The sequence below is a fragment of the Epinephelus lanceolatus genome, chromosome 17 (genome assembly GCF_041903045.1).
Source record: "Epinephelus lanceolatus isolate andai-2023 chromosome 17, ASM4190304v1, whole genome shotgun sequence".
In the NCBI taxonomy this organism is placed as follows: domain Eukaryota; kingdom Metazoa; phylum Chordata; class Actinopteri; order Perciformes; family Serranidae; genus Epinephelus; species Epinephelus lanceolatus.
In genome coordinates this window covers 42,659,512-42,683,597 of record NC_135750.1, presented here as the reverse complement: position 1 = coordinate 42,683,597, position 24,086 = coordinate 42,659,512, and the positions used below count along the sequence as shown (strand labels likewise).

Below are 24,086 nucleotides of genomic sequence, written 5' to 3'. Positions count from 1 at the left end.
ACCAAGTTTAAAGGTACATGTACTGCCACTTACTATGTCGGGTGTGTAGATTGCTGCCCTTGTTTAGTCAATGAAAGCATTGTGGCTTCATATTATCGGCACTATTTATTGGCTATAATTTCAGTTATTGGAATAATGCAGAATTATAAAAATGTCCCATTTCCAGCCGATAATTTATCAGCCTGATATATATCGTGCATCCCAATTTTTTACAGATTAATTTTTAACGCTTTTCCATGAGATTTAACACCATTTCAGTGACTTTATTTAAAATTTAAAGAAATTAATTCAATTATATAGCGATCATAAGGCGCTACTCCAGGATACAATGCCTTAAGACAAGCTTTTTAGCAAAAATATGGACTTAAGTGTCTTTGTGTCTACACATACAGTTGACACAAAGCTGTAACATTAGCCCCTTTTATTCTGTCTCTTCAAGGTGGAAATTTCACACCGTTAAGCCGCTGTGCTGTTCTGTATAAAAGGCACAATTGCAGAATGGGTGGACAAAGTTGTATCACCTTTGAGATGGCATCGGAGGTATTAACAGCACTAAAATGATTTCTGTGTAAACGGCTGACAGCCTTTTGACAATGTGTTATGCACTTGACCCACCACAGGAGATTTAAAAGTAGCTGTTAGCAGGTAGCAGCTAACTCAAAGAAGAAGAGTAACAGCTGAAAACTCCCGCAAATTGAGAAAAAAATTAGGTCTGGGAGCTTCTTCCCCTCTGAGTGGACGACGAGCCATATAACAGGGACGATAAATGATTGTTATTGACATGTTACATCGTTGTTGTTTAGAAAGTGCCAACCCGTATGTTATATGTCACACTAGAGGCCTCACACCTCTTTTGATTCCGTGATGCTGGCATGCTGCCTAAAATCACACACTGGCACAGAATGATGCTGTCATTGTTTGGTTCTGTGTAAAAACGCACAGGCAGCATGAAGAAAAGACTTAGTAGGCTCTATAGCTCCATCCCTGTGTAAAAGATTTATCATCTGGCCTGGCCACAGCAGACGTGAAGTACGTGCCAAAGCTGGCAGTCTGTTTAGCAGCCTTTTGGTTGTCTCAGTGCTTTTCCCCATTAACACACTGACCAGAGTTGACAACATCAACCATTTTGGTAGAGAGCCTGGTGTGATACTGGTGATGTCTCAACCAATGACTATATGGTTTCAACCATTACTTAACATTAACATTAATATTAAAATCTACAACAGTCGCACGGCGCAGCACTGGATTTTATATAGGTAATACAAGGAAGGTTATTTTGCCTAATGTAATACCATGTTCAGACTACACGATATTTTTGTCTGTTCTAACAGTCACTGTGTCAGATTAGGCTGTTACAGAGTCATAAAATCGTGAAATTGTGACAGGACTTGGCCTACAGACACGACAGACTACATGTTGGTCCACAACCAATCATCCCTGGTCATCTTTCACAACATGTGTGATGTCATCTGGTTCTTCTTTTCCTATTTTTATTATTATTACCATTATTTCAGTCACTATGGCTGTTCATATGCCAGCCAAAATATTATTGTAGTAACATAAAAAGCACCACCACATGGCAGGACCTACATTTTAATTACCCCATGCAAACTATGTGTCACTGAATCCTCCACAAGTTCCCGCAAACGTTTCACAATAAAAGCTTTTTTAGAAAATAAGGAGATTCTCTCAACCAAAATGATAAGGGCCTTTTAATTTTAGACGGATACAGGAAGTGTTGAGTTTGACATGACAGCGCTATGCATTAACTTTAACAGGGCAGACGGGAGTGGATTAAAAATAAAGACAGTGATGGCTGTGACAGAAGAAGACAAAAAGCAAATCAAACATGCTAGACTTTCTGTCAAGACTACATGAGGCATCCCAGACACAGCATCGGTTGTCTTCTACAATGACACACTACATGAGATAAAAAGATGGATTACTGCATACAACACTCATTGTCTTTCACAATCTGAGCAGACACCGTACAACGCCGCATTGGGCTAAAATCTGGCTGATCTCGTGTAGTCTGAACCTGACATTAGACATGTTTTACATGACATATTCTAAACAACTGCCAAAACAATGTATATCCAAAAACTATTCCAAAACACTGGGTTCATTCTACTCAGGCCTGGAAAACAGTTTTTCTAATTTCAATTTTTTTCCAGGAATATCATTCCCTGTATGTTGTGTGTTTCCTTTGATTTGTCGAAACATTTATGGTATTTTTTTTTAAAAACACTGCTTTGTAGGTTAAAAGCTATTATATTTAACAAAACTTGCAGACTGGAGGGAGACCTTAGCCAATGTGGAGAACAGTCTCATAATTCAAAAACCATTTTTGACTTGGTGAATACACAAAGTATAATAAAGCTGCTCACTGACAGGATGTCAGTGTGAGGCAGAGCCTGAACCACACCTGGGCTTTAGTGAGGTACGAAATCTAAACACATGATATTTACATCGACCTGTCATCATAGTCCCTAAATTCATTGCGAAATGTTTTTCCTTACAGTAATCAGACAGGAAAACTGTGAGGATAAGAGGAAATGCAGCACTCTGACTGCTGAACCTGCAGGTAGGGGGATGTGTGTGTGTGTGCGTGCGTGCGCGAGACAGAGAAACCTCGGTCAGCATTTCGACTGTCTGTCTTCTTCAGGCTGATGGCCATTCTGTTACCCAGCTGCCCTCAAACCTAACATATACAACTGCTTTTGAAAAGGCTTTACAATCAATCATTCGTGGAGAGATGAGACGTGTGTGTGTTTGTGCATGCTTGTCCTGCATCCAGTCATACACTCCACATCTCCCCTTATTAAGGCTGTCTGACCTGGTCTTTATGCCCCAAACCTGCTGGTCACCCAGTCCTCTGGATCCACAGCAAACTGATATGTTACAGTGTCAGCCCCTGATCAACGCACACTGACTGAGGCCGAGGGCTGCCCAGTGCTCAAGGGAGGTTGACACCAAATCAGGAGTAGGAGGGAGAGTCCCCTGGGATCCTTCTGTAAGAAGGATCTCATGTTGTACTGTCTTCTTTTTTTCCATGGAACAGGAGCACCAGTAACATCAGCTAAAACCTTGTAGCTCTTTTAATGTATGCTACTGTTGATTCCAGATCAGGTAGTCCAGTCTAATCCAGAGCCAAGTGTTGGCTCATCCACAGATTCCAGTCTTGGTTTTCTGTGGTGTGTGTGTGTGTGTGTGTGTGTGTGTGTGTGTGTGTGTGTGTGTGTGTGTGTGTGAGAGCTTGTGGCCTCAGCTCCAGCTTGTGCTCTGGAGTTCTTGGCGGAGCCAGGACGGCAGTGGTTGGGCCAACCGATTCAGCAGACGCAGCAGGTCCATGCTGTGCTCACGGTAGTACTCAGCCAGAAAGGCACGCGACTACACAGACAGACAGACAGACAGACAGACAGACACACACACATACATACAAACAGAGAGAGAGAGATTGGGAAAGGTCAGAAATCAGAACTAGCGAAAAAATGATTTGGTACAGACATGGCAATGATATTCTACGTATCTTTACATCATTTAAGTGTGGGCTTTCCCCAGTGTCAGTGTTTCCCCTATATGTAACTAGGAGCGGTGCTGCTGCTGATATATATATTTTTTCCTCACATTTTGCAACCGTTTTTTTTTTTCAGTGCCAGAAGCCTACTTTTTACAACTACTCGCTCGTGTGCAACCTGCAAATTTGTGGGCGTTTTTTTCATGCTATATAACGAGGGAGCGGGTCCACCAGTTTAGGCTAATGTGCGTGAGAGGAGGAAAGTCCGAGAGTGAGTGATTAATTAACTGAGAGGATCACGTCACCTTGACTCATCAGTGGGCTCGTTCCAGATGAACTGCGCCGTGGCGCTGAGGTGGTGACAAGTTGCGGTCAAGTCGGTAGCTGAATCCAAATGTCCACTCAGTGGATTTGCGGACTGAACCCTCGCAAACTTCAGCAGTATGTAGTGTGACGTATTTACTGACATAACATAAAGTCTGCAAGGGCAGGGACTGCAAACGACTGATTGACAGCCCTTGAGACCGTTTTACCCGGTGCCTTGGAAACGTTAAACTTTTGCTGCTGTCATATAAGTTGATGAACAGTGCCTACTCATCTGTCCCTGCAGATAACAAGATATAAATCCCACATATAGCTTTTGTTTGTGATTGAACAAAAATGCATTAATACATCTCTATATAACAGGCCACACGTGTTCAAAAACAGAAATGTTTGTAAATAAGGACTGTAACTTATATATATTAGGCATTACTTCTTCTGTTGATTTTTCAGACATTTTTCAGCCTGTTAGACTGCACGGCCTGATAAGCTGCAATAATAAAAAGGTGTTATCACCTATTGCTTGAACAGTGCCCTGATATTACTTGACTGGAAATAAGGGGTGTCCCTCAGTGTAATTTCGAGTTAAAATAAAGCTTGAATTAATGAATATCTGCCCTACACCTCAAAGCAATATGAAGTTCAAAATATGTATAAAACTACAGCCTAGAGGCTTTTTAAATACAAAGTTGTCATAGACAGAAATTTCACAGACACCTTTTTTAAGATACTTTTACTATAATTAAAAGGTTCAGTTAATTACAGGTACAGTTCAGGCCATCAAATTAATTGAGAAATTCTGCGTAGAAACAATAAAGATTGTGCAATAAAGCAAAATGTATAAAGTGAACAGTCCTTCTGCTAATATATAACAAAGAATGCAAAAATAAACGTTTTAATAAAACTCAATCTCTTATGTCTTAGTACAGCACCCCCTTCAGTTAATATATAACAAAGGATGAAAAAAATAAACTTTTAAAATAAAAATCAAACTCTTATGTCCCGGTACAGCACCCCCTTTAGTTCCCTGCGTTTTCTAGTAGTTCAAGTAGTTTTCTATAATGGCATTACTTTTCTACAACAGAGTATTAGGGTCACATTGAAGGAAAAAAAAAAATCGGAGATTTCGAGAATAAAGTCGTAACTGAGGAAAAAGTCATAACATTAGGAGACTAAAGTCGTAATTTAATGAGAAAAAAGTCATAATGTTATGAGAATAAAGTCATAGTTTTTAAGGAAATAACCAACGACAAACAGAATGGGTTAGAGGATGAACCTGCTTGTGGCAGCTGCTCTTTGTCTCAGGTCTGTTGCCTCAACACACACATTTGGAGGCAGGGCTGGAGTGAGACTCATTTCAGCCCTGGAGTTTCATGCCTCAGACCAGCCCACTTTAGATCATGACCTATTATATGTTAAGTCTACAATAGCGCACTGTTCTCTAAAGCCTTGTAATTCAGTGTCTTTTTCTAAAACATTTCCAATTCAGTGCAAGTAAGGGTTGCTTCACAATGCAGATTTATTGCAACATGAGTGCACATCTCCAACATTATTCTTAACAACACAACATCCTTTTCAACAATATCAGAATCTATATTCTGTTCAAATAAGCAGTGCTCACTGTGGACTTGTAGGCTCATGGCTGGTGCTTGGTGCTGGATCTTGCTTCTGAGGGGCTACAAGACAAAGTTGCCCAGTTATGTGGCGTTGCATCATACTATTATTTAAATTATATAATTATGTTACAACGCCACACAATTCATTGACGTGATAATTAACTAACTTGAACGGTGGTGGTTGAAGATCTATGTGTAGTCAGACGCAGCTGCTGACCTCAGTGGAGCCGTTGTCTCGACCTTGGGTGCTGCAGGGACTTTGGCATTCTCCGTCCACTCTACTGATGAGGAGGCGTGTCAGTGGTTGATTCCACAAATCATTGGAGATGTGCGTATAATCAGACCGCCACTGCAGAGCACCATGGAGCCGGTGTCTCCACCTCACCAATTCAGCTGCTGCAGAGACTTCACCTTCATCTGTGCACTTTGTTAATGAAGAGGCGTGTCAGTAAACGACTCCAAAATTCATCGCCGGAGATGCACACATAATCAGAGCGCAGCTTGCACAGCCACGCGGAGCCGGTGTCTCCACCTCAGAGGGCGCCAGTGAAGGCGGCCCAGGGATAGCGGTAGCAGCATATGTGATACCCAGTGCCATGACTGAACACTGGCCCAATAAAAAACATAACTGAACACCGGTCCTCGCGGCCCTAACGTCAGACTGGCCCACCGGGAATTGTCCCGGTCCCCCCGATTAGCCACCCCAGGCCTGCATAATATTACGACTTTATTCTCATAATATTATTACTTTTTTTCTCATTAAATTATGACTTCATTCTCGTAATATTATGACTTTTTCTCAGTTACGACTTTATTCTCCTAATATTACAACTTTTTCTCGGGATGACTTTATTCTCGAAATCTCCGTTTTTTGTTTTTTTTTTAAATTCAATATGTCCCTAATACTCCATTGTACTTTTCAGTTCATTGTGCTCCTTCTAGTTTTCTGGTGTTATTTTTCAGTTCATTGTGCTCGTTTGCTATTGTTACTACTCAGCAGTGTTGGGAACGTTACTTCAAAAAAGTAATAGTAGTTGTAGTTACTCGTTACTTTCCCCAAAAAGTAACTGAAAAGCCACTGCAGTGAACTCAAGTAAAGCCAAGTAACGGCACATTTTATTGTGAGTAACGGTGTTATAACGGGGGAGACAGTAACTTGTTTTGATTACTCGTTACTGAAAAAAGTAGCGCCGTTAGTAACGCCGTTTTTTTATAATGCCGTTATTCCCATCACTGCTATTCAGTTCACTGTGCTCCTTGTATCTTTCTCATCATGCCCTCTAAAGGGAAACAGGCTTCAGTTTGAGCGGCCGTTTTCCGTGTGGTCCTAGTGCTCGGTGATAGGCGCGTAACATTGTTTTTGGACGGTAAAAACTGCAGGGGACCAAAACTGCTGTCTGAAAAAGTGCAGGGGACATGTCCCCTGTGTCCTCCCCCCAAATTACGTCCGTGGTCTGACTACAAGGTTAATGTTTTCAGAGGGAAAAAAAAATACAAGACAACAGCTTTCATTAAAGATCAGTCAGATATAATCAGGGCTTCACATCTGTACAGATGCTACTTTAAGAATCCTCACATCCCACTGACCACAAGTCTGTGTAATGCTAAATACTTTAATTATTAAAACAGTCCAATGTTAATATACAGTAGAAGACTACATATAGTTTATGATACAGTTAAAATGGCCAAAAATGTGAATAATTGCATTGCAGGAGGTTTAAAGGTGTGCCCCTAAATTTTCTGCTTCTGCTCCTAAAATTTTTCAGTTAAGGGCTACAGTGCTACTACTAAAAAAAGTTAGCCTGCAGCCCTGCATGGGGTGGTAAAGACGGACGAATGAGTCCGACCCTCTGGAGGTAGTGTCATTTCTCATAGATCAGCTGGAGGGGTGTTAGTCAACTGACGTTCGTTCAATAAATGCCAGTTGTTTTTAAGATTATACTTTTATTGTGTTCAATAAAATTGTATTTTCCTAAATCTTGAGACACCTCATATGTAAGCTAGACAGACATTTCACCTGCTCATTACTGTGAACAAATGTACTGTATGTACTTAGTCCTAAAGAGCCCTTCTGTCACCAATTCAGTATCTGACCAAATGTCTCCTTCTGTTCCCTGGATGTGACGTTGAATAATGGCCTGAAAAGTGTTTTTACAGAACATTATGATGTCACGGTGAACTTGACCTTTGACGTTTTGGGTGTAAAATGTCATCACTTCATTATTTCATCCCATTGGACATTTGTGTTAAGTACTGTCATAATTAGCGTAAGAATTCTTGAGTTATGGCCAAAAACATGTCACAGTGACCTTGACCTTTGGTCTTCAAAGGTCAAGGTCACTGTGTCAAACGTAAACAAATTCCCTAAGGTTTTCTGGAGGTATTACATTCTCAAGAATGAGACAGATGCAAGGTCACAGTGACCTTTACCTTTGACCACCAAAATCTAATCAGTTCATAGTTAAGTCCAAGTTTGTGCTATTTAGAGGAAATTCCCTCACTATGTTCTGGAGATATTGTGTTGAAGAGACTAAGACTAAGACAGACAAAGTCACAGTGAGCTTGACCTTTGACCACCAAATTTTAATCAGTTTATTTTTCGGTACAAAGGGATGTTTGTGCCAAATTTGAATAAATTCTCTCAAGGTGATCTTGAGGTATTGCCTTTATGAGAATGGGATAGACGGACAACACAAAATGCCGTTGACTACCGCTATTACAGGCATAGAGGCATGAAATTACTAAAAAATAATAGTCAATTAGTATGGGTACATTAATTGTTTGAATATTTATCTGTAAATCCACACAGCACCACTGCCTTACACTACTGACTGATTATTTCTCTTCATAGTGAAGTTAGTTAACATATCACAGTACTCGTGTACAGTATTTTATATGTGCACGTGTATGCCTGTAGGGGCATGGACATTTGGGGTTGGGTGGAAGATGTTATGAAAAACAATTTTAACAAACCTTGGTCAAGACTTGCAACAAATGAGAGAATCCACAATGATTAAAGGTGGCAAAGTGTTTATTAAACTAAAATAAATAACATAATGTGGGAATGTTGGGCAGCGCTAGTGTTAAGTGTGTATGGAGAGGTACTGTTTGAAAATGTTTAGGAAGAAGTGTGTGTGTGTGTGTGTGTGTGTGTGTTCATGATAATAAAGTAACATGTCACCCTGTGAAACAGTGCAACTCATGAATGTGTTTTTAACAACACTGGAACTCTTTAGCACAGAGGAAGAAGATGAGGCTGTGTCATACACATACTTTTTAGTGGTTGGTTTGGGCCCTTTAGGGGCCTTACACATGCAGTGTTTTTTGTGCCCTCAAATTCATTGTTTTCAACACAGATAGGTGGCAGGCACAGGCAAACATCAGTTAGTGATAACTATGAAGAAGTAGTTAATAATTCTAGTGCAGGGCTGCCAGAGCGCACACAAACAGTGCCTGGAAAAAGATCAGCTCTGCACTCAGGATTTCAGGTAAAGAGGCTATGATACAGTGCTGGTTATGGTCGCTTAGCAACCTCAGATGCAACCTGCCTCAGTGCTCTTGAAAGTTGGCACAGAAAAGGCACAAGAGTAGCGCCCAGTGGCCCCTTAATATTTCTAAAGAGGCAGAACCAGTCCAGTTGTGTGTGTGTTTCCTTAGACGCCAGGACCTCCCATTCATGTGCTATCAATATAAACTGGGTTTACTTTCTTCAAAGTGCTGCTGACCAGTACATTTAACCACCTGACTGCTCGTGTTTCATGTCCCCAAGACTTCTTTTTAGTGATGTCATTGTATTCCAAAATCTCAACTGTTTACCTTGGTGAGTACAATTTCATTAATACTGATGGAATAAAAAACAAGACCCAAGTTTTAGTAAACCAAAGTGATCCTTTAGAGTTTGCTGTTTACACTTGGAGTCTATGAGTGAAGTGAGGTGATGACTGAGTGAAATGTAGATATACCTCAGGACTCATCTCTGGGTACTTCCTGCCTTTACTCTTCCCCAGACATTTGGCTCTACCTCCTTCCACTCTGTGACACCAGAAACCTTTGCTGTCATCGTACCTGCAGACACACAGTGTGTTTATTTAACACCTTTCACACGTGGTACTTGGAAACATTGCTGGGTTTTTCATTGCTCTCAAACTAAATGCGCTGTTCTTTTAAGAGTATAGGTTCACTAGATGAACAGTGTGTATATATGTGTGGTTGTATGTGTGTGTGAGTGCATTACAAACATTAGAGCCTGGGTGTAGTTGAAGATGGGAGTGACACCGAGAAATCTCTGGATTCCCTCCATCACCAGTGCTGGGTTGGTTCGCAGCAGGGCCCCATCAACAATGTGCAACTACAACACACACAGAGACAGTTACATTCATGACTCGTTTCCACAGTGGTAGATGATACTGTGATGAGATAAGAAACAGCTGCTTCCATGCCACTACAGAGGTTAAGAGTACCCTCTCATTTCAATTCTACCTTTGGAGATGTTTGGATCAAACTAGTGCTCCTTAGGGCAAATACCCTCCCAAAGGGGTAACAGCTGATCATTGACACAGAACAATCTCCCCTATCAATTTGTGTTATAACCACACCTAAAGATAAAGTAATAGATTGGTCTATGTCAGACAGAATTATCAATGCCTTACACCCCATTTTCATCTTAGTTTAGTTTAGTTTATAAAAAGAACAGCGTGCACGTACATTAGTTGTTTACAAAACAAAAAGATGTTTGCACCAGATTTAGCTAAAGGCTAATTTCCATCTGTAGTCCTCTAACACAAAACATGAAACACAACAAAATACACAATCCACAATTAACACAATAGGAGCACACAACATCAGATACAGACACATCATTTACATATATAGGAGTCCCACGTGACATGCACATGTATGCCCCGCACGCTGCATGGCACATAGTGCTATACGGCATATGATACCACACAATATGCACAGCATACCACACAGTGTCATACATACATACATACATACATACACAGTCTAAAGAATTATTCCTAATGTAAGGTGCAGGGCAAAATGCACCTAGTGTGCCCATATAAAGTGCTGTTTAATCTATTATAAATATTTAATGTTGCCTACATAAAGTGCCAATGCAATGCCTATGAAATTTCTTATTTTTACACAGTATAGTGCTGATGAATAGTATTAAGTATACAATGAGGTAAACTGCACCTATTGTGCTTATATAAAGTGCTGTTTAGCCTATTATAAATATTCTATGTTGCCTACATAAAGTGCCAATGCAATGTCTATGAAATTTCTTATTTTTTTAAACAGTAAAGTATAGTGCTGATGAAAAGTATTACGTTTACAATGAGGTAAAATGCACCTATTGTGCTTATAAAAAGTGCTGTTTAGCCTATTATAAATATAAATAAAAATAAAAAGTTTACAGTGAAGAGACAATATTGACATCTTACAGTTTCATTTTAAGTACCAACTATAGTAGTTCAGAGTTGCACAGAAGAATCAAATACCAGCAATGGTAATTAAGAGTTACAGAAGAGTTGTAGTAAAGTAGAACCGAGGTAACAGTGAACAGTAGTAACATTCTAAATGTATACAGAGCGAAAGAACAAAAAACAAACAACACTGGCAGGAAATCAGACAGCACCACCTAGTGTTGGCAGCACTGATTACTTAGGATGTGACAGGGCAGAAGCTTATGATTTGCATTAATTTTCATGTCACTGGGAAGCCTATTCCATTCTCTGATGGCCTTGGCAGAAAAGGAGGATTGACCAAAAGCAGAGTTTCTTTGTGGAACCTTGCAGTCCCCTCTCGATGCAGATCTTAATGCCCTTGTTCTCTGCTCAGAACAGGCTATCACATATTTTTTCAATGGAGGGGGGGCAACATTGTGAATTATTTTATGAATTAAACGAATATATGAGGAGGTAATTAGATTATCAAAACTTAATAGGTTGTATTTGGAAAGAATGTTACAGTGGTGGTACTGTCTTGGTTTCCTATCCAGTATTTTTAGGGCCTGTCCATACAAGGATTTGATCGGCTTTAATGCGGTTTGGTTGGCCTGCGTCCAGCATGGCAGACAATAACTCATGTAAGGAATGATCATCGCATTCAGATACATTTTGGCAGCTTCAGTTGTTAGAGAGCTCCTAATGTGACGGAAATTGAGGATGTTAAATTTCAAAACATGAGCCATTTTTTTAATGTGTCGTTTAAAGCTCAGATTTGAGTCAAGAGTAACTCCTAGGTATTTAACTTCATCAGCATTTTTTATCATTTGTCCTCTCACAAATACATTGGGATACACACTTTTCTTACTTTGTTTATTAAAATACATGGTCACAGTCTTATCTGTATTCAACGTAAGGCAAGATTGATCAAGCCATTCCGCTACTCTGTCCATAGCCTCAGATAATTTGGCAGCAACTTCAGCATGATTTTTTCCATGGGTAAGTAAGACTGTGTCATCTGCGTACATTATTGTTTCTACTTTGTCACAGACTGTGGGGAGGTTATTGATGTAAATAGAAAATAAAAGAGGGCCGAGAATCGATCCTTGAGGCACCCCCATACTACATGGTTGGATGTCTGATAATTTGTTTTTGATTTTAACACACTGAGAGCGATCTGCCAGGTAAGATTGCAGCCATTTAAGTATGTTATCTGAGAGTTTGAATTTGGTTAGTTTGGAGAGGAGAACAGAATGACTCACAGTATCAAATGCCTTACGTAGGTCCAGAAAGACAGCTCCTACTACCCCACCTTTGTCAAGCCTATCCCTGATGACCTCAAGGAAGTAACAGCAGGCCGTTTCAGTAGAATGATTTGCACAGAAACCGAATTGCATGGGATGTAGTAATTTTTCTTTATCAATATGAGACTTCAATTGTTCTGCAACCACTTTTTCAAGCAATTTGGAGATGGCGGGGAGTATACTAATAGGTCTGTAATTTGTAGCTTCCTGTCGGTCACCTGATTTAAAAACTGGAGTTACGATGGCTGACTTAAGGGCTGATGGAAAAACACACTTGTCCAATGAGAGATTAGTGATGTGCATAAGAGGTGGGGCTAATATGTCTTTATGTTTTTTTTAAAAAAGGCCGTATCAAGTCCCCAGATGTCTTTAGCTTTGGAGTTTGACATCGAGGCAAGAATTTTGGTAACACATGATTCATTTACACGAGAAAAATACAGTACCGGGTCTTCCGTCGTTTGTACTCTAGCTACAGTACATGATGTGTTTTTTAGAAAAGATCTACCCAACTCAGTCACAGAGGTAATAAAATAAGTATTAAAAATATTTGCCACCTCATGGCTATCGCTAACTGTACTGTGAGCGGCCGTTCTAAGCTCTAGGGTGCTGTTTTTTTTCTGTTCCCTACCAGATAGTTTGTCAATGCAGTTCCAGATTATCTTGCTATTTCCCTTGGCTTGTTGAATGATATTTAAAAAGAAATTTGCTTTGGCCTTTCTGAACTGTCCTGTCACTTTGTTTCTGAGGCTTTTAAAAGCTAGTCGATCGGTTTCTAGTCCAGATTTCAAGGATTTTTTCAGAGCCATGTCCCTGTTTTTCATTAGCTGTCCTAGCTCTTCAGTGAACCATGGCAGAGGCTGTCTTCGTTTACGCTTAAAATTTTTTGTTTGAGTGAATTTGAGCAGGAGCTCTGAGAGAATAGCTTGTAACTCCTTACATGCCAGCTCACAATTTACACTTTCAGTTACTCTGTCCCATTTTATTGATTTTAATTCATTTTCTAAGCGATCCAGATCCTTTTTGTGGATAAATGATGTTGGTGTATCTTCTCTTATTCCATTATCTGCTCTATATCTTAGCTTATTTAACCGTCATGACACTAAAGTCAGATTGTGATCGGAGATACCTGTGATCAGATTATAGCTTTCAGAGACTCAATCAGGACTATTAGTACAAATTAAGTCCAGTAATGTCTTGGAAGACTTTGTGATTCTTGTTGGATTTTTAATAGTCTGGGTCAACTGGTACTTGTCTGCCAGGACCTTTAGTTTTTTACGTCTGGATTTATCAAGCCAATCAAGGTTAAAGTCTCCCATTAGGATGAGTTCTTTGTTGTTACAGGTTTTGAGAATTTCCGCCAAGTTGTTAAAAAATATATCCTTCTCTTTGGGTGGTCTATATAGAACTATAACGTTAAAACTCATTTTAGAGGAGAGCATGATTTTAACACCAACACATTCTATGGCATTTTTCGGAAGATCGAGTTGTCTGCATTGTAAGCTGTTCTTGACATATAACACTCCTCCACCTTTACCATGAGAGAGGTCTCTTCTGAAGGTGTTATAGCCTGCAATGTTAATGATGCCTTGGGGAATAGCTGGTGTTAGCCACGTCTCAGATAGACCCAGAAAGTCCAAGTTGGAGTCTGTCACAAGTTTTTCCAGTTGCTCAGTTTTAGACATCATGCTTCTAATATTAATGTGTCCCCCAAATACCCCTTCTGGTTTAACTTTTGGGTCCCAAAGGACCTTAGCATGATTTACTGTTTGGAAGAACTGTGTATTTTTTTGTCTTAATGATACTTTGTTTGCTGGACAACAAGCTTTGGATCGGGGACCTTTGGCGCTGGTGGAGGCGTCATCCAGATGGTCAGCTGTAGGCTGCGTGCGTGCATCCCGCACCGAAGATAGGACTGCTGGTGTTGGAGGTACACCTGGGGCTGCTGGAACCGCCTGGTCCCTCAGCGCGGCCCCGCCGCAGGTGAACTCTGGCCGCTGGAGCAGAGCTGAATCTGCCGCTGCTAAGCTACCGCTGGTTGGCGGCTCGGTGGAGGTGTTATCCAGATGGTCAGCTGAAGGCCGCGGGCATCCAACCCGCTCCCAGGTTGGAGATGTCGGTGTTGGAAGTACACCTGGGGCTGCTAGGACCGCCTGGTCCCTCAGCGCGGCCCCGCCGCAGGTGAACGCTGGCCGCTGGAGCGGTGCTGTATCTGCCGCTGCTGTAGCTGCCACTGTTAAGCTACCGCTGGTTGGCGGCTCGGTGGCGGCGTCATCCAGATGGTCAGCTGAAGGCCGCGGGCATCCAACCCGCTCCCAGGTTGGAGATGCCGTTGTTGGAAGTACACCTGGGGCTGCTAGGACCGCCTGGTCCCTCAGCGCGGCCACGCCGCAGGTGAACGCTGGCCGCTGGAGCTGTGCTGTATCTGCCGCTGCTAAGATACCGCTGGTTGGCGGCTCGGTGGCGGCGTCATCCAGATGGTCAGCTGTATGCCGCGGGCATCCAGCCCGCACCCAGGTTGGAGTTGCTGGTGTTGGAAGTACACCTGGGGCTGCTAGGACCGCCTGGTCCCTCAGCGCGGCCCCGCCGCAGATTAACTCTGGTCGCTGGAGCGGTGCTGTAGCTGCCGCTGCTAAGCTACTGCTGGTTGGCGGCTCGGTGGCGGCGTCTTCCAGATGGTCAGCTGAAGGCCGCTGGCATCCAAGCCGCTTCCAGGTTGGAGATGTCGGTGTTGGAGGTACACCTGGGGCTGCTAGGACCGCCCGGTCCCTCAGCGCGGCCCCGCAGCAGATGCACTCTGGCCGCTGGAGCAGCGCTGTATCGCCGCATGAAGTCAGGACCTCCGACGCTGCATCGCGAAGCCAGCTGGTGGAGTGAGCTCGGGGGAGCAGCGCTACACAAGGTGAGGCAGTTGTCAGTTCAGAGGCAGTTATCAGCCAGGATAACTGTATACTCTGTTGCCACGTTAACATCGGGGTCCAGGGTGATGTTAGCTGCGGTGGTTGTGCTAGCGTTAGCTGTATTAACAGGGCTAAGAGATTGTTGTTGTTAGCAGGGCTAGCAGTATAGGGGGGCGGTGGACCGGGATTAATTTCAACGTCGCCTGCCAGGAGCAAAATGACTGCCAGATATTTGAGCCTGGTTGGTGTGCCAGCTAAGTTGGCTTGGTCTTGCTTAGCAGGATCAGTCCGGGCATAGCCATTGTCCAGGAAAGAGGAGAACAGCAGGTGTTGGCTTGCAGAGAGGGGAAAGTAGTCGTTGCCGTCGGATGCAGTTGTGTGTGGGTGTCTTATCAAAAGCCGAAATAAACCGCAAGCAAGGAGCAGATAAAACATGCAGCCATAGGAGAGGGCCGAATGTTTTCTTGTTGCTGTAGCTTTGGTTGGTTTAAAAAGCGAGTTTAAGTGGGGGCTCGCCGCACCGTCCGACCTGCGTGTACTCCGATCCGCCATCTTGCTTCTTTAGTCTGACAGGGGAATTTGATTTCCCTAACCAATCACTTCAGACCAATGTATCCGCCTAAAACTACAATGTCCAGAAATACTGAGAAGAAATGACAAACAGCCTTCATAACGGTGTCGATCTTGTCTACAGCACTCGCCATTGTTGTTATTATTAGAGTTCAAGCCCGACAGGGGCAAGTATTAACTAAGTCTTAAAATGATTGATGTGTGTGTGTAGCCTACTTAGCATTATATTTATCCACCTTATTTTCAAACACGGAAGTAAATAGTGATCAACTTCCGTTTTTTTGTGCGTAACTTCCGGTCAGCCGCTTTCCCTCATGCTTTCCCTTACCGGAGCTAACGGTGCAAGCTTTTTTTTTTTTTTTCAATTTTCAGTTGTTTATGTTAGTCAATCAGTTAGTTAGTCTGTGTATTTTGTATAACGTTAGATAACTGTGCCCACGTTTCCGTTATAACGGAAATTTATTCCCTCTAAACGCGAATAAATCGCACGTCAATCATAAACTATGAACCAAAAAAGCACAATCTATCCCGAGTGAGACAAACTGCTTGATCCCCGTCTCCAGTGTACCAGCAGAGAACCTGCAGAACCGAATCAGCGAAAAAACACACCGGGCTACACAGCCTCTCTACCTGAGCAGCTGAAACTGCGGCTCGCACCCTTGAAACACAGACGGTGCTTCTGCATGCCAGCCACACGTGTGCGCAACTGTGAGAAATAAATATGTGAGGTTTACGCTGCTTTTCTATCTTTTTTCCCTTTTCTTTCTTTCTTTCTTTCTTTCTGTCAGCGACATACACTCCTAACACAGGACGGGTTGTTTTAATTGACTGAGTTGATCGTTAAGCCATAGTGATGCGCGGATCGGCTCTGATAGCACCCGGATCAGCATATACACATCAACCATCCAGCTGTTACAACATGATTGAGCTAGCAAAGCAGTTTTGTGTTTCTATGTGTGGTATTTATTCGGTTTTGGGAAATCATGATGTCTAGAAAGCATCAGTGGCTGCAGCTGACAGGGACAGCCAACGTTAACACTAGCAGCAAAGCTAACATCAGGATCGTCATTCGTTAAAAGCCTCCCGTTGTCGGATACGACATGAAACTACTCCAATTAGCTCAATCATGTTGTAACTAAGACATCCGCTGGAGAAAATATTTTTTTCACGGGCCACTTTGTGAGTTTAGTGAGTTATTACAGACACGGCTAACAGCTAACGGTTAGCCCAGCTAATCTACGATAACCATGTTATTAATTACACACAGAAAAAAAAATACTAATGTTTGTTCAGTCATTGTGTTTATAGACTTTACAAACATCAGATTAGTCTAAACAGTGATATAGTGACGTGAAAAATGTGATATATACATATATATAGCTAAACTCAGCAAGGTAAACAAGGGGATTCCCATTTACACAGTGGTGAGAGTGCTGGACCGGAAGTGTCGCACAAAAAAAACGGATGCTGGCTGCGTTCTGTTTTGCCTCCGTGTTTCCGTGAAAAATAAGGTGGATAAGCTAGAGAAACATAACTTGGTACCAAACCTGGAAATTATGTCCTAATGCTTCACACTGAATTTGATCCCAATTAGCTTGATGGTAGTGCTGTAATTTAAAGCCCAAAAATTGAGAACTCTGAATGGCCATGCCAGTCACACCATGACTTTGACTGACTTGAAATCTAACAAATATATACAGTATATCTCAATGTCCTTTACAAAAAAGTATTTTTTTTTAACAATTACGGCAACCATAATGGATTCTTCACTTAGTTGCCTATGTGAAAAACAGTAAATTGAATTAAATGAGGTTTAATTCACAGCTGATAAATGGGGAGCAAAAGGTGGGGCTTTTAGTGTGCAATTATTGAAATGTTGCATACGTTATTATGATGACACAAGTATGTTATTGGTCTCACTCCGTCTTTCGAGTAGGTATAACTGCACCTGAAGCAGCTATGCGTCCCGCCCTCTAGCTACAAGACATGCCCACCATCAGCCTCCTTGGCCCGAGAGCAGAAGTCCCAACAAAATTGCTAACTTAGCAATTAGCTAGCCATAAAGTATTACGTTAAAAGAGAGGTGGTTAAGGTGTGGGTAAGGATAACGGGAAGGTTACATCTTGATACTTATAAAATGAATCACATCTTCATGTATTATGAATTATGAAGTGGATTATTGCTACATTTGGTTTCATTTATTCACTTCAGTGTAGCATTGTAGCAGGGTTTAGATTAGGGCTGCCCCTAATAGTTGACCAAATGTTAGCCACCCAGAAGGGTCACTAATCTGCGGGATTTCATTGGTCGCTTAGTTGCAGGACAAAACAAAAAACAATCAATCAACTAGGAGCTGTGACTTGTCAAGATAAATCCAAACCTGTATGACTGGACCATGTGAGAATTTAATTTGAAAGGACAGATACGGGAATAGGCTACGCTCAGCAGTCAGACAGGAGTCACATTACAAACCAATCACAGCCGACAGATATCATTCCCTTATTCCATAAATATTCAGTCTGATAAATTCTGAAAAGTTGATTTTAGTGCAGGGCTACGCAGAGCTTAACAACTTTGTGCCTGGCATGGGTGGTGAGCAATACAAAAAAGCAGAGGTACAGCCTGTAGTTCAAGCAACAGCCCGAGAAACTTGCAAAACTCAGCTGGATGACGCCAGCAGAGTTTTGCTGGGAGGGGAGCAGGGTGATCTAGGCACTAGTTAAATGGGGGGAGGTTTACCACAGTTGATTTACACACACACTACCCACATTGTTATGATAAAAAACTGGTTAAAAATCTGTGAAATATCCCTTTAAGTCAGCTTTATGAAGCCTGAAACCTGGTTTTGGGCAATTAAACTGCTTCCTGCTGTTGGCTAAGAAAGGGCTTGAACCTGGGATTGCCGCTTGTGGATATATTTTCTCATTGGTTCTGGTGCATCACTTGATAATGCTTGATAACAGCTTGACAATCACAATAGTCCTGCCTGTGGCACTGATTGGCTAAGTGAATCGTCACATTCAACAGGAAGTAATCACATCACAGGGACCCACATGTGAGTGTCATGCAGGTCCCCATACCTTATGACATACTGAATACTGAATGTACAGAGCTTTGGCAGAAACTGACCAACCAGTTAACATTAACTAGGACCACATCTGTAAGTTTAACTCTAAGACCTGCTTGAAGTCCATTTAACTTAAATATATCCTTAACTGGCATAAGATGTTGTTCTGTGCTCAGATTCCTCCGCAGAGTATCTTCTGTCCATGTTATATTTAGAGTGTTATATCTATACCTGGACAGTAGGGGGCAACAAAGTCCAGTACATGTTAGAGACATCGAAGCATTAAAGTTATAACCAGGGATATGCTCTTCACCAAGCTTGCTTGATTGGATGTAGCATCTACACATTTCAGCTCTTAAAAACATTGTCAGTTGTCACAATAAGCCCTTAAGTTGAAGCATGTAAAAGTACAGACTGATTTAATGTTGCCTGGATGATGACATGTTAGAAGGACAATGAGAGTGAAGGTGTCAATATGAAATGACTTGCTCTAAATACATTTTTTGTAGCTTGTACAAATCTTAGAAGTGGTTGCTGTTTCATTATGTTGTTCCCTTTGGTTCATGGTTTATGCTGTGACTGTGCACACTGAAACTTTTTTAATTTACTGTAAGTGCAATTACAATTGTCACATAACCATCAATATTATCACCAGTTCGTCTCCAGGTAAGCAGAGATGTTAAGTTTTCTGTTTTGCTATGTATATTTACTTTTACCTGGGACAATATAAATGATATAAAACTGAAATAATAGACAAGCAGTTTGATGGAATATTAGGCGTTATGTTTTCTCATTTATTTTCTGATCCTTGGGGGCGTGATTCATTAAGTTTCTTTAATCACCTGTTGAGCCAGGTATATCTGTATATGCTGAAGTGGAAGCGATTTATATATGTGGGGATCTAAACAGTAGAGTGGGGAACTTGGAGGATTACTTGAAGGAAGTGGATGAAATTCCGTTAAGGGTTAATTTAGATAGTTATATTAACAAACATGGAGAGGTATTAATTGATTTTCTTAAGGATGCTAAGTTGTGTATTTTAAATGGGAGTATTTGCCCCTTGAGTGATAATTATACTTCGATGCCCACTAAGGGAAAAGCTGTTGTTGATTATATTATCATGCCCTTTGAGTGCTTGAAAAATTGTATCTCTTTTGAGGTGTTAACTTCCACCGCTTTAGCTGAACAGTGCAATTGTGTCACTTTCACACTATGGGCCCTAGGCGTTTTTGGGGTATTTTTACTGCCTTTACTTTTAAGCTCATATCACAGTCATTATAAAGGCTACATACACATGCTATATCTTGTTTTTTTCAGGACAATGTGGGCTATCAGGTCATTTCATGTCCTTCTTTGTGCCTGTATTTTATATTAATTTTTATATCAATGAAAAAAAACAAATCCGTGTTACTAAATTCTTACATGTATCTCACCATAGTTGGAAAATGACATATTCTGCCATATATGAAGAGGGGAGACTCTCTGGAATCTGGCAATATAAGAACCATGATGGTGGGACATTCTGTCACTTTACAGCTGTCCAAAACATGTGGTTTGTGCCAGGCGGACATGATTGCCAGTATTTTTTCATTATTGCAAGAAATTCCATTGACTCATTCACAAGTCAAAAACGTGTTTTATCTGAAATAAACATGCAATATTTACATCTAAGATCATAGAAAAATAGTAAACCAAGTGCAATGATGTCCTCCAAGATAATATTTGCCACTTTGTTTGCAGTAAAAAAAAAATTTGGGCATGGGGGGGGCCATGTCCCCCTCAATATATATGGTGACTACGGCCCTGTCATGCATGCATAATTAGGCTACAGTTGTCTGGGTGCACAAAGGTGAAGTGGCTGGTCTTGTCATACAAAGTTTGATGGAGTATCAACTGGACAATATGGAGATATTTGCATCTTGAAAGCTGGACTACAAATGTGGATAGACAGGGAGAAACACACGCAAGCCTAAGACGTGGTGTAAGTAACCCACAATGTGCGGAGGTTGTCAGATGTGGGCGCTGTAACCTGTGTCATAATACCTGGGCGAAGTGCCCGGAAGCTTTATGTACCTCCTTACCTCTTTTCCTCTTTTGGCTCCTCACAGTAATGGTGATCCTCCAGAAAAGCTGTGAGTTAACATTTATTTGTGCCTTTGTTGAAATTTGTCTTTGTTGTTTCATTGTTTGTTAAATCTCCTGGTTAATTGGTGTTTAATTTTGTGTCGGGTAGCGATAGTGCCCGAAATGGCAGATTGACAGGAGGAAAAGAGGGCGCTAGATAAAGTTTGCACCCTTGGTGAGCAGAGCGAGGTGCGTTCATGATTTTAACTCTTGATAAATGTATTATTAAAATCATTAAATAATGTTTTTAAAGTGACCAATTTGTTTAGCTGCTATGTGGAGCATGTGTTTTATATTGTGTATTGATGCATGATGAACAGGATTTAATTGACTGTATTCGTCTTTTTAGTTTCACGGTGTAAATGGTGAGGACAGAGAATAAAAATCCACTGTTGCACCCGTATAGGAGACTCTCTGTGTGTTTCATAAAGCCAAGGGCAGCTACAGTGAAACTCGACTCTACAATCGAGACCTCCACTACGCTGCTGCCGGCGGCCTGCTGTCGGCAAAGAGATCCCCGATCCTCCACGCCAACCCACACGTGCCACAGTTACTGTACCACTAAGAGATTTGCATCGGGTGGCGCTGTCCCTTTTTCTCTGCATTTAAAAAAAAAAAAAAGGAAGGGAAAACAAACTTAAAGTCGGTGTGAAAGGAACTGATACAAGCTGGTCTCATTTCTTCTAATTCATTTCGTTTTAATGACATGAAATGACTGCAAGGAGAAGTCAAAGGACTGTTGTGTTCTTATTTGTTTAAAAGTGTTTTATGAAATGTGTGATAATGACTGAGGTAAAGGCTTGAGTCTTAATGTTAATTGTGATTGAGTGAAACATTGTGTCATGAAAGCAAAACTCTTGAACCTGAGCAAATATTCCTAAAAGAGTAAAACTGACTTACTAAATTTAAATGCTACTTTGTTCAGGGAAAAATCCTCTTGTTTTGTTTAACCTTCATCTACAAATTGTAAATGTCTGATGTGCGTGGTATTAAAACCTAAAAAAAAAAAAAAATTCCAAAGGGGGGGTTAAATTAAAGCTACCATTCATTTATATCTGAATAGACATAAATCACCTTTAAAATTGTTAATGAGACAAATTTCATACAAACAAAATGTCAACACCTGCTGAAGAATCAGACAAACCCCAAGAGGCACAACATAGCAGATCCAGCTCCCGTGACAGAGCTTTAACAGAGAAAGGACTCAAATTGCATGAACAGCAAGCAAAGAAAAATGAAAAGGAATTCAGCAAAGCTTACGACTTGTGGAAACGGACAGCAAAGGAGGTTCGAATGACACTGAAAGCCTTTTGTTCATCTGATGATCTGGATAAAATGAAGACAGATATTAAACAAAAGAGTGCCTTAGTACACCGCCATTATGAACCCATTCGACGTAACCAAACTGCAACTACAGTTATTGTCAAGAGAATGGACGCGTGCATCATATTAACAACTGAAATCTGCAAACTCATCGACAAACGACAGGAAAATGTTGAACAACCCTTCAATGATCAACTGGAGAAGAAAAGAGTGAGAATGGTGTTAAACAAAGAGGAACATGGATCAGTTTTTGGAAATACAAATACTGAAACTGTTATCTCTGACAAGTCACAAGAATCCAGTAGTCAACTGAGCATTGCCACCATGTCCTCAAGTAAATGTGCAGACGCAGAGGCAGAACTAGCAGTCAAACTAGAACAAGCAAAGGCTATACAAATAATGAATACTCAACAAGTAAAACTTGATAAATTAGAAAATGAATGGAAATTAAAGGAGACACAAATGCTAGTAGAGATCAAGCAGAAGCAGAAATGAAATTAAAGCTAGAAGAAGAAAGGACTAAATTAAGGCAGCTACAAGCAGACAACGAAGTGAAGGTTGCAGCTGCTCGAGTGAAAGCATATAGTAGCTCTGCTGCCTTTGAAAATGGGTCTCAAGAGACTGACCAGAAATTTAAAGTTGACTGTCAAAATCCTGAAAACAGATCTTTTCTTGACCCTGAAGCAGTCCCATTCCAGCCCCACTTAGCAGCCTGTCAAGCACCAACAACTCCAGAGTATCTCAGCTTAACCCAAGCACTTGTAAGCTCACTCATTTAAACCGTCTACCTGTGCCTGAACCAATAGTGATCCTTTAAAGTTCATAGATTGAAAAATATCCTTTATGGCCCTTATTGACCAGAAGCCTCTCCCAGTCAGTGAAAAAATGTTTTATTTAAAGAGTTATCTCGCTGGAGAAGCATGCAAGGCTGTCGAGGGATTTTTCTATCGTAACTCAGAAGAAGCATATCGAGGTGCCTGGGCAGTGTTGGAAGACAGGTATGGAAATCCATTTATTGTTCAGAGAGCATTCAGAGATAAACTTACAAGGTGGCCAAAAATATCTGGCTGCACGGGCTGCAGGACAGCAGTGTGCTGTAGCCATCAGCCTTGCCCCCACCTGTCTCCTATGTCCCTCAATTTTAATGTATCACATCACACTTATGGGCACTCACATTCACGGTGTAGGGTTAATGTTTCTCCGTCAGGGATCGGAGAATCATAGTAAGAGGGGGGGTGGTGGGTTTACACACACTGTAGATACGCATGGCGTGGCTAGTGGGGCCCGGCCCTCCTGGGCTGAGGGTTGGAGCCAGGGAGCCCATTTACATCATGGTGGTTTGGCTGGGTTCCCGGTGTCGGGGGGGTCCCGTGGCCCTGTGGCAGGTGGGCCGGGTGGCGCCCTGGGGGCTCTGTGGGTTCCTGCCGGGGCTCTGCCTCCTGACCGCGTCGGGCCGTGGGTGGGCGGGCCCTCCTGCTCCGCCTGTCTGGGGTGTGTCTCTGGCTCTCTGGGGGTGCCGGCCTTCGCCGCCCTGGGTCCTTGGGCCTGCATGGTGTCCTGCAGCCTCTGTGGCTCCATGGTCTTGGGGTCTGGGCGCTCCTGCGGTTTTGGGGTGCCATACCGCCCCCCTTCCCCCGCAGGGCTGGCCCTGGACCCTGGTGATGGTTCTCATAAACACATTGGAAGGGTTCAAATACACGCATGCATGTTTGATACTTCAGCTCCATGACGCATCGCAAAGAACCGATGGGATCACTCCAAAGGGGCCCACTTGCTTCTCAAACTTACCACACCGCGCTGGCAACTCTTCTCTGCAATCGGGCTTTCCCCCTCCACCAAGACTCTCACATTTTTGGTGTTCAGTATAGACTTCTCTTTTGTTTTTGTTTTTCAGTACAGT

At 41.8% G+C, this 24,086-nt stretch overlaps 1 protein-coding gene across 1 annotated transcript in view; it reads right to left on the bottom strand.

Moving 5' to 3' along the window:
• Positions 1-1,694: 1,694 nt before the first annotated feature.
• Positions 1,695-24,086, bottom strand: part of ndst2a (N-deacetylase/N-sulfotransferase (heparan glucosaminyl) 2a) — a 133,620-nt gene continuing 111,228 nt past the window's right edge. Inside the window, exons 13-15 of the mRNA XM_033613204.2 lie at positions 9,693-9,802; positions 9,417-9,519; positions 1,695-3,390 (exon numbers count right to left, since the gene is read on the bottom strand). Of these exons, the coding sequence (XP_033469095.1) occupies positions 3,265-3,390; positions 9,417-9,519; positions 9,693-9,802 (339 nt within the window). The 3' untranslated portion in view covers positions 1,695-3,264. The remainder of the gene's footprint in view (positions 3,391-9,416; positions 9,520-9,692; positions 9,803-24,086) is intronic.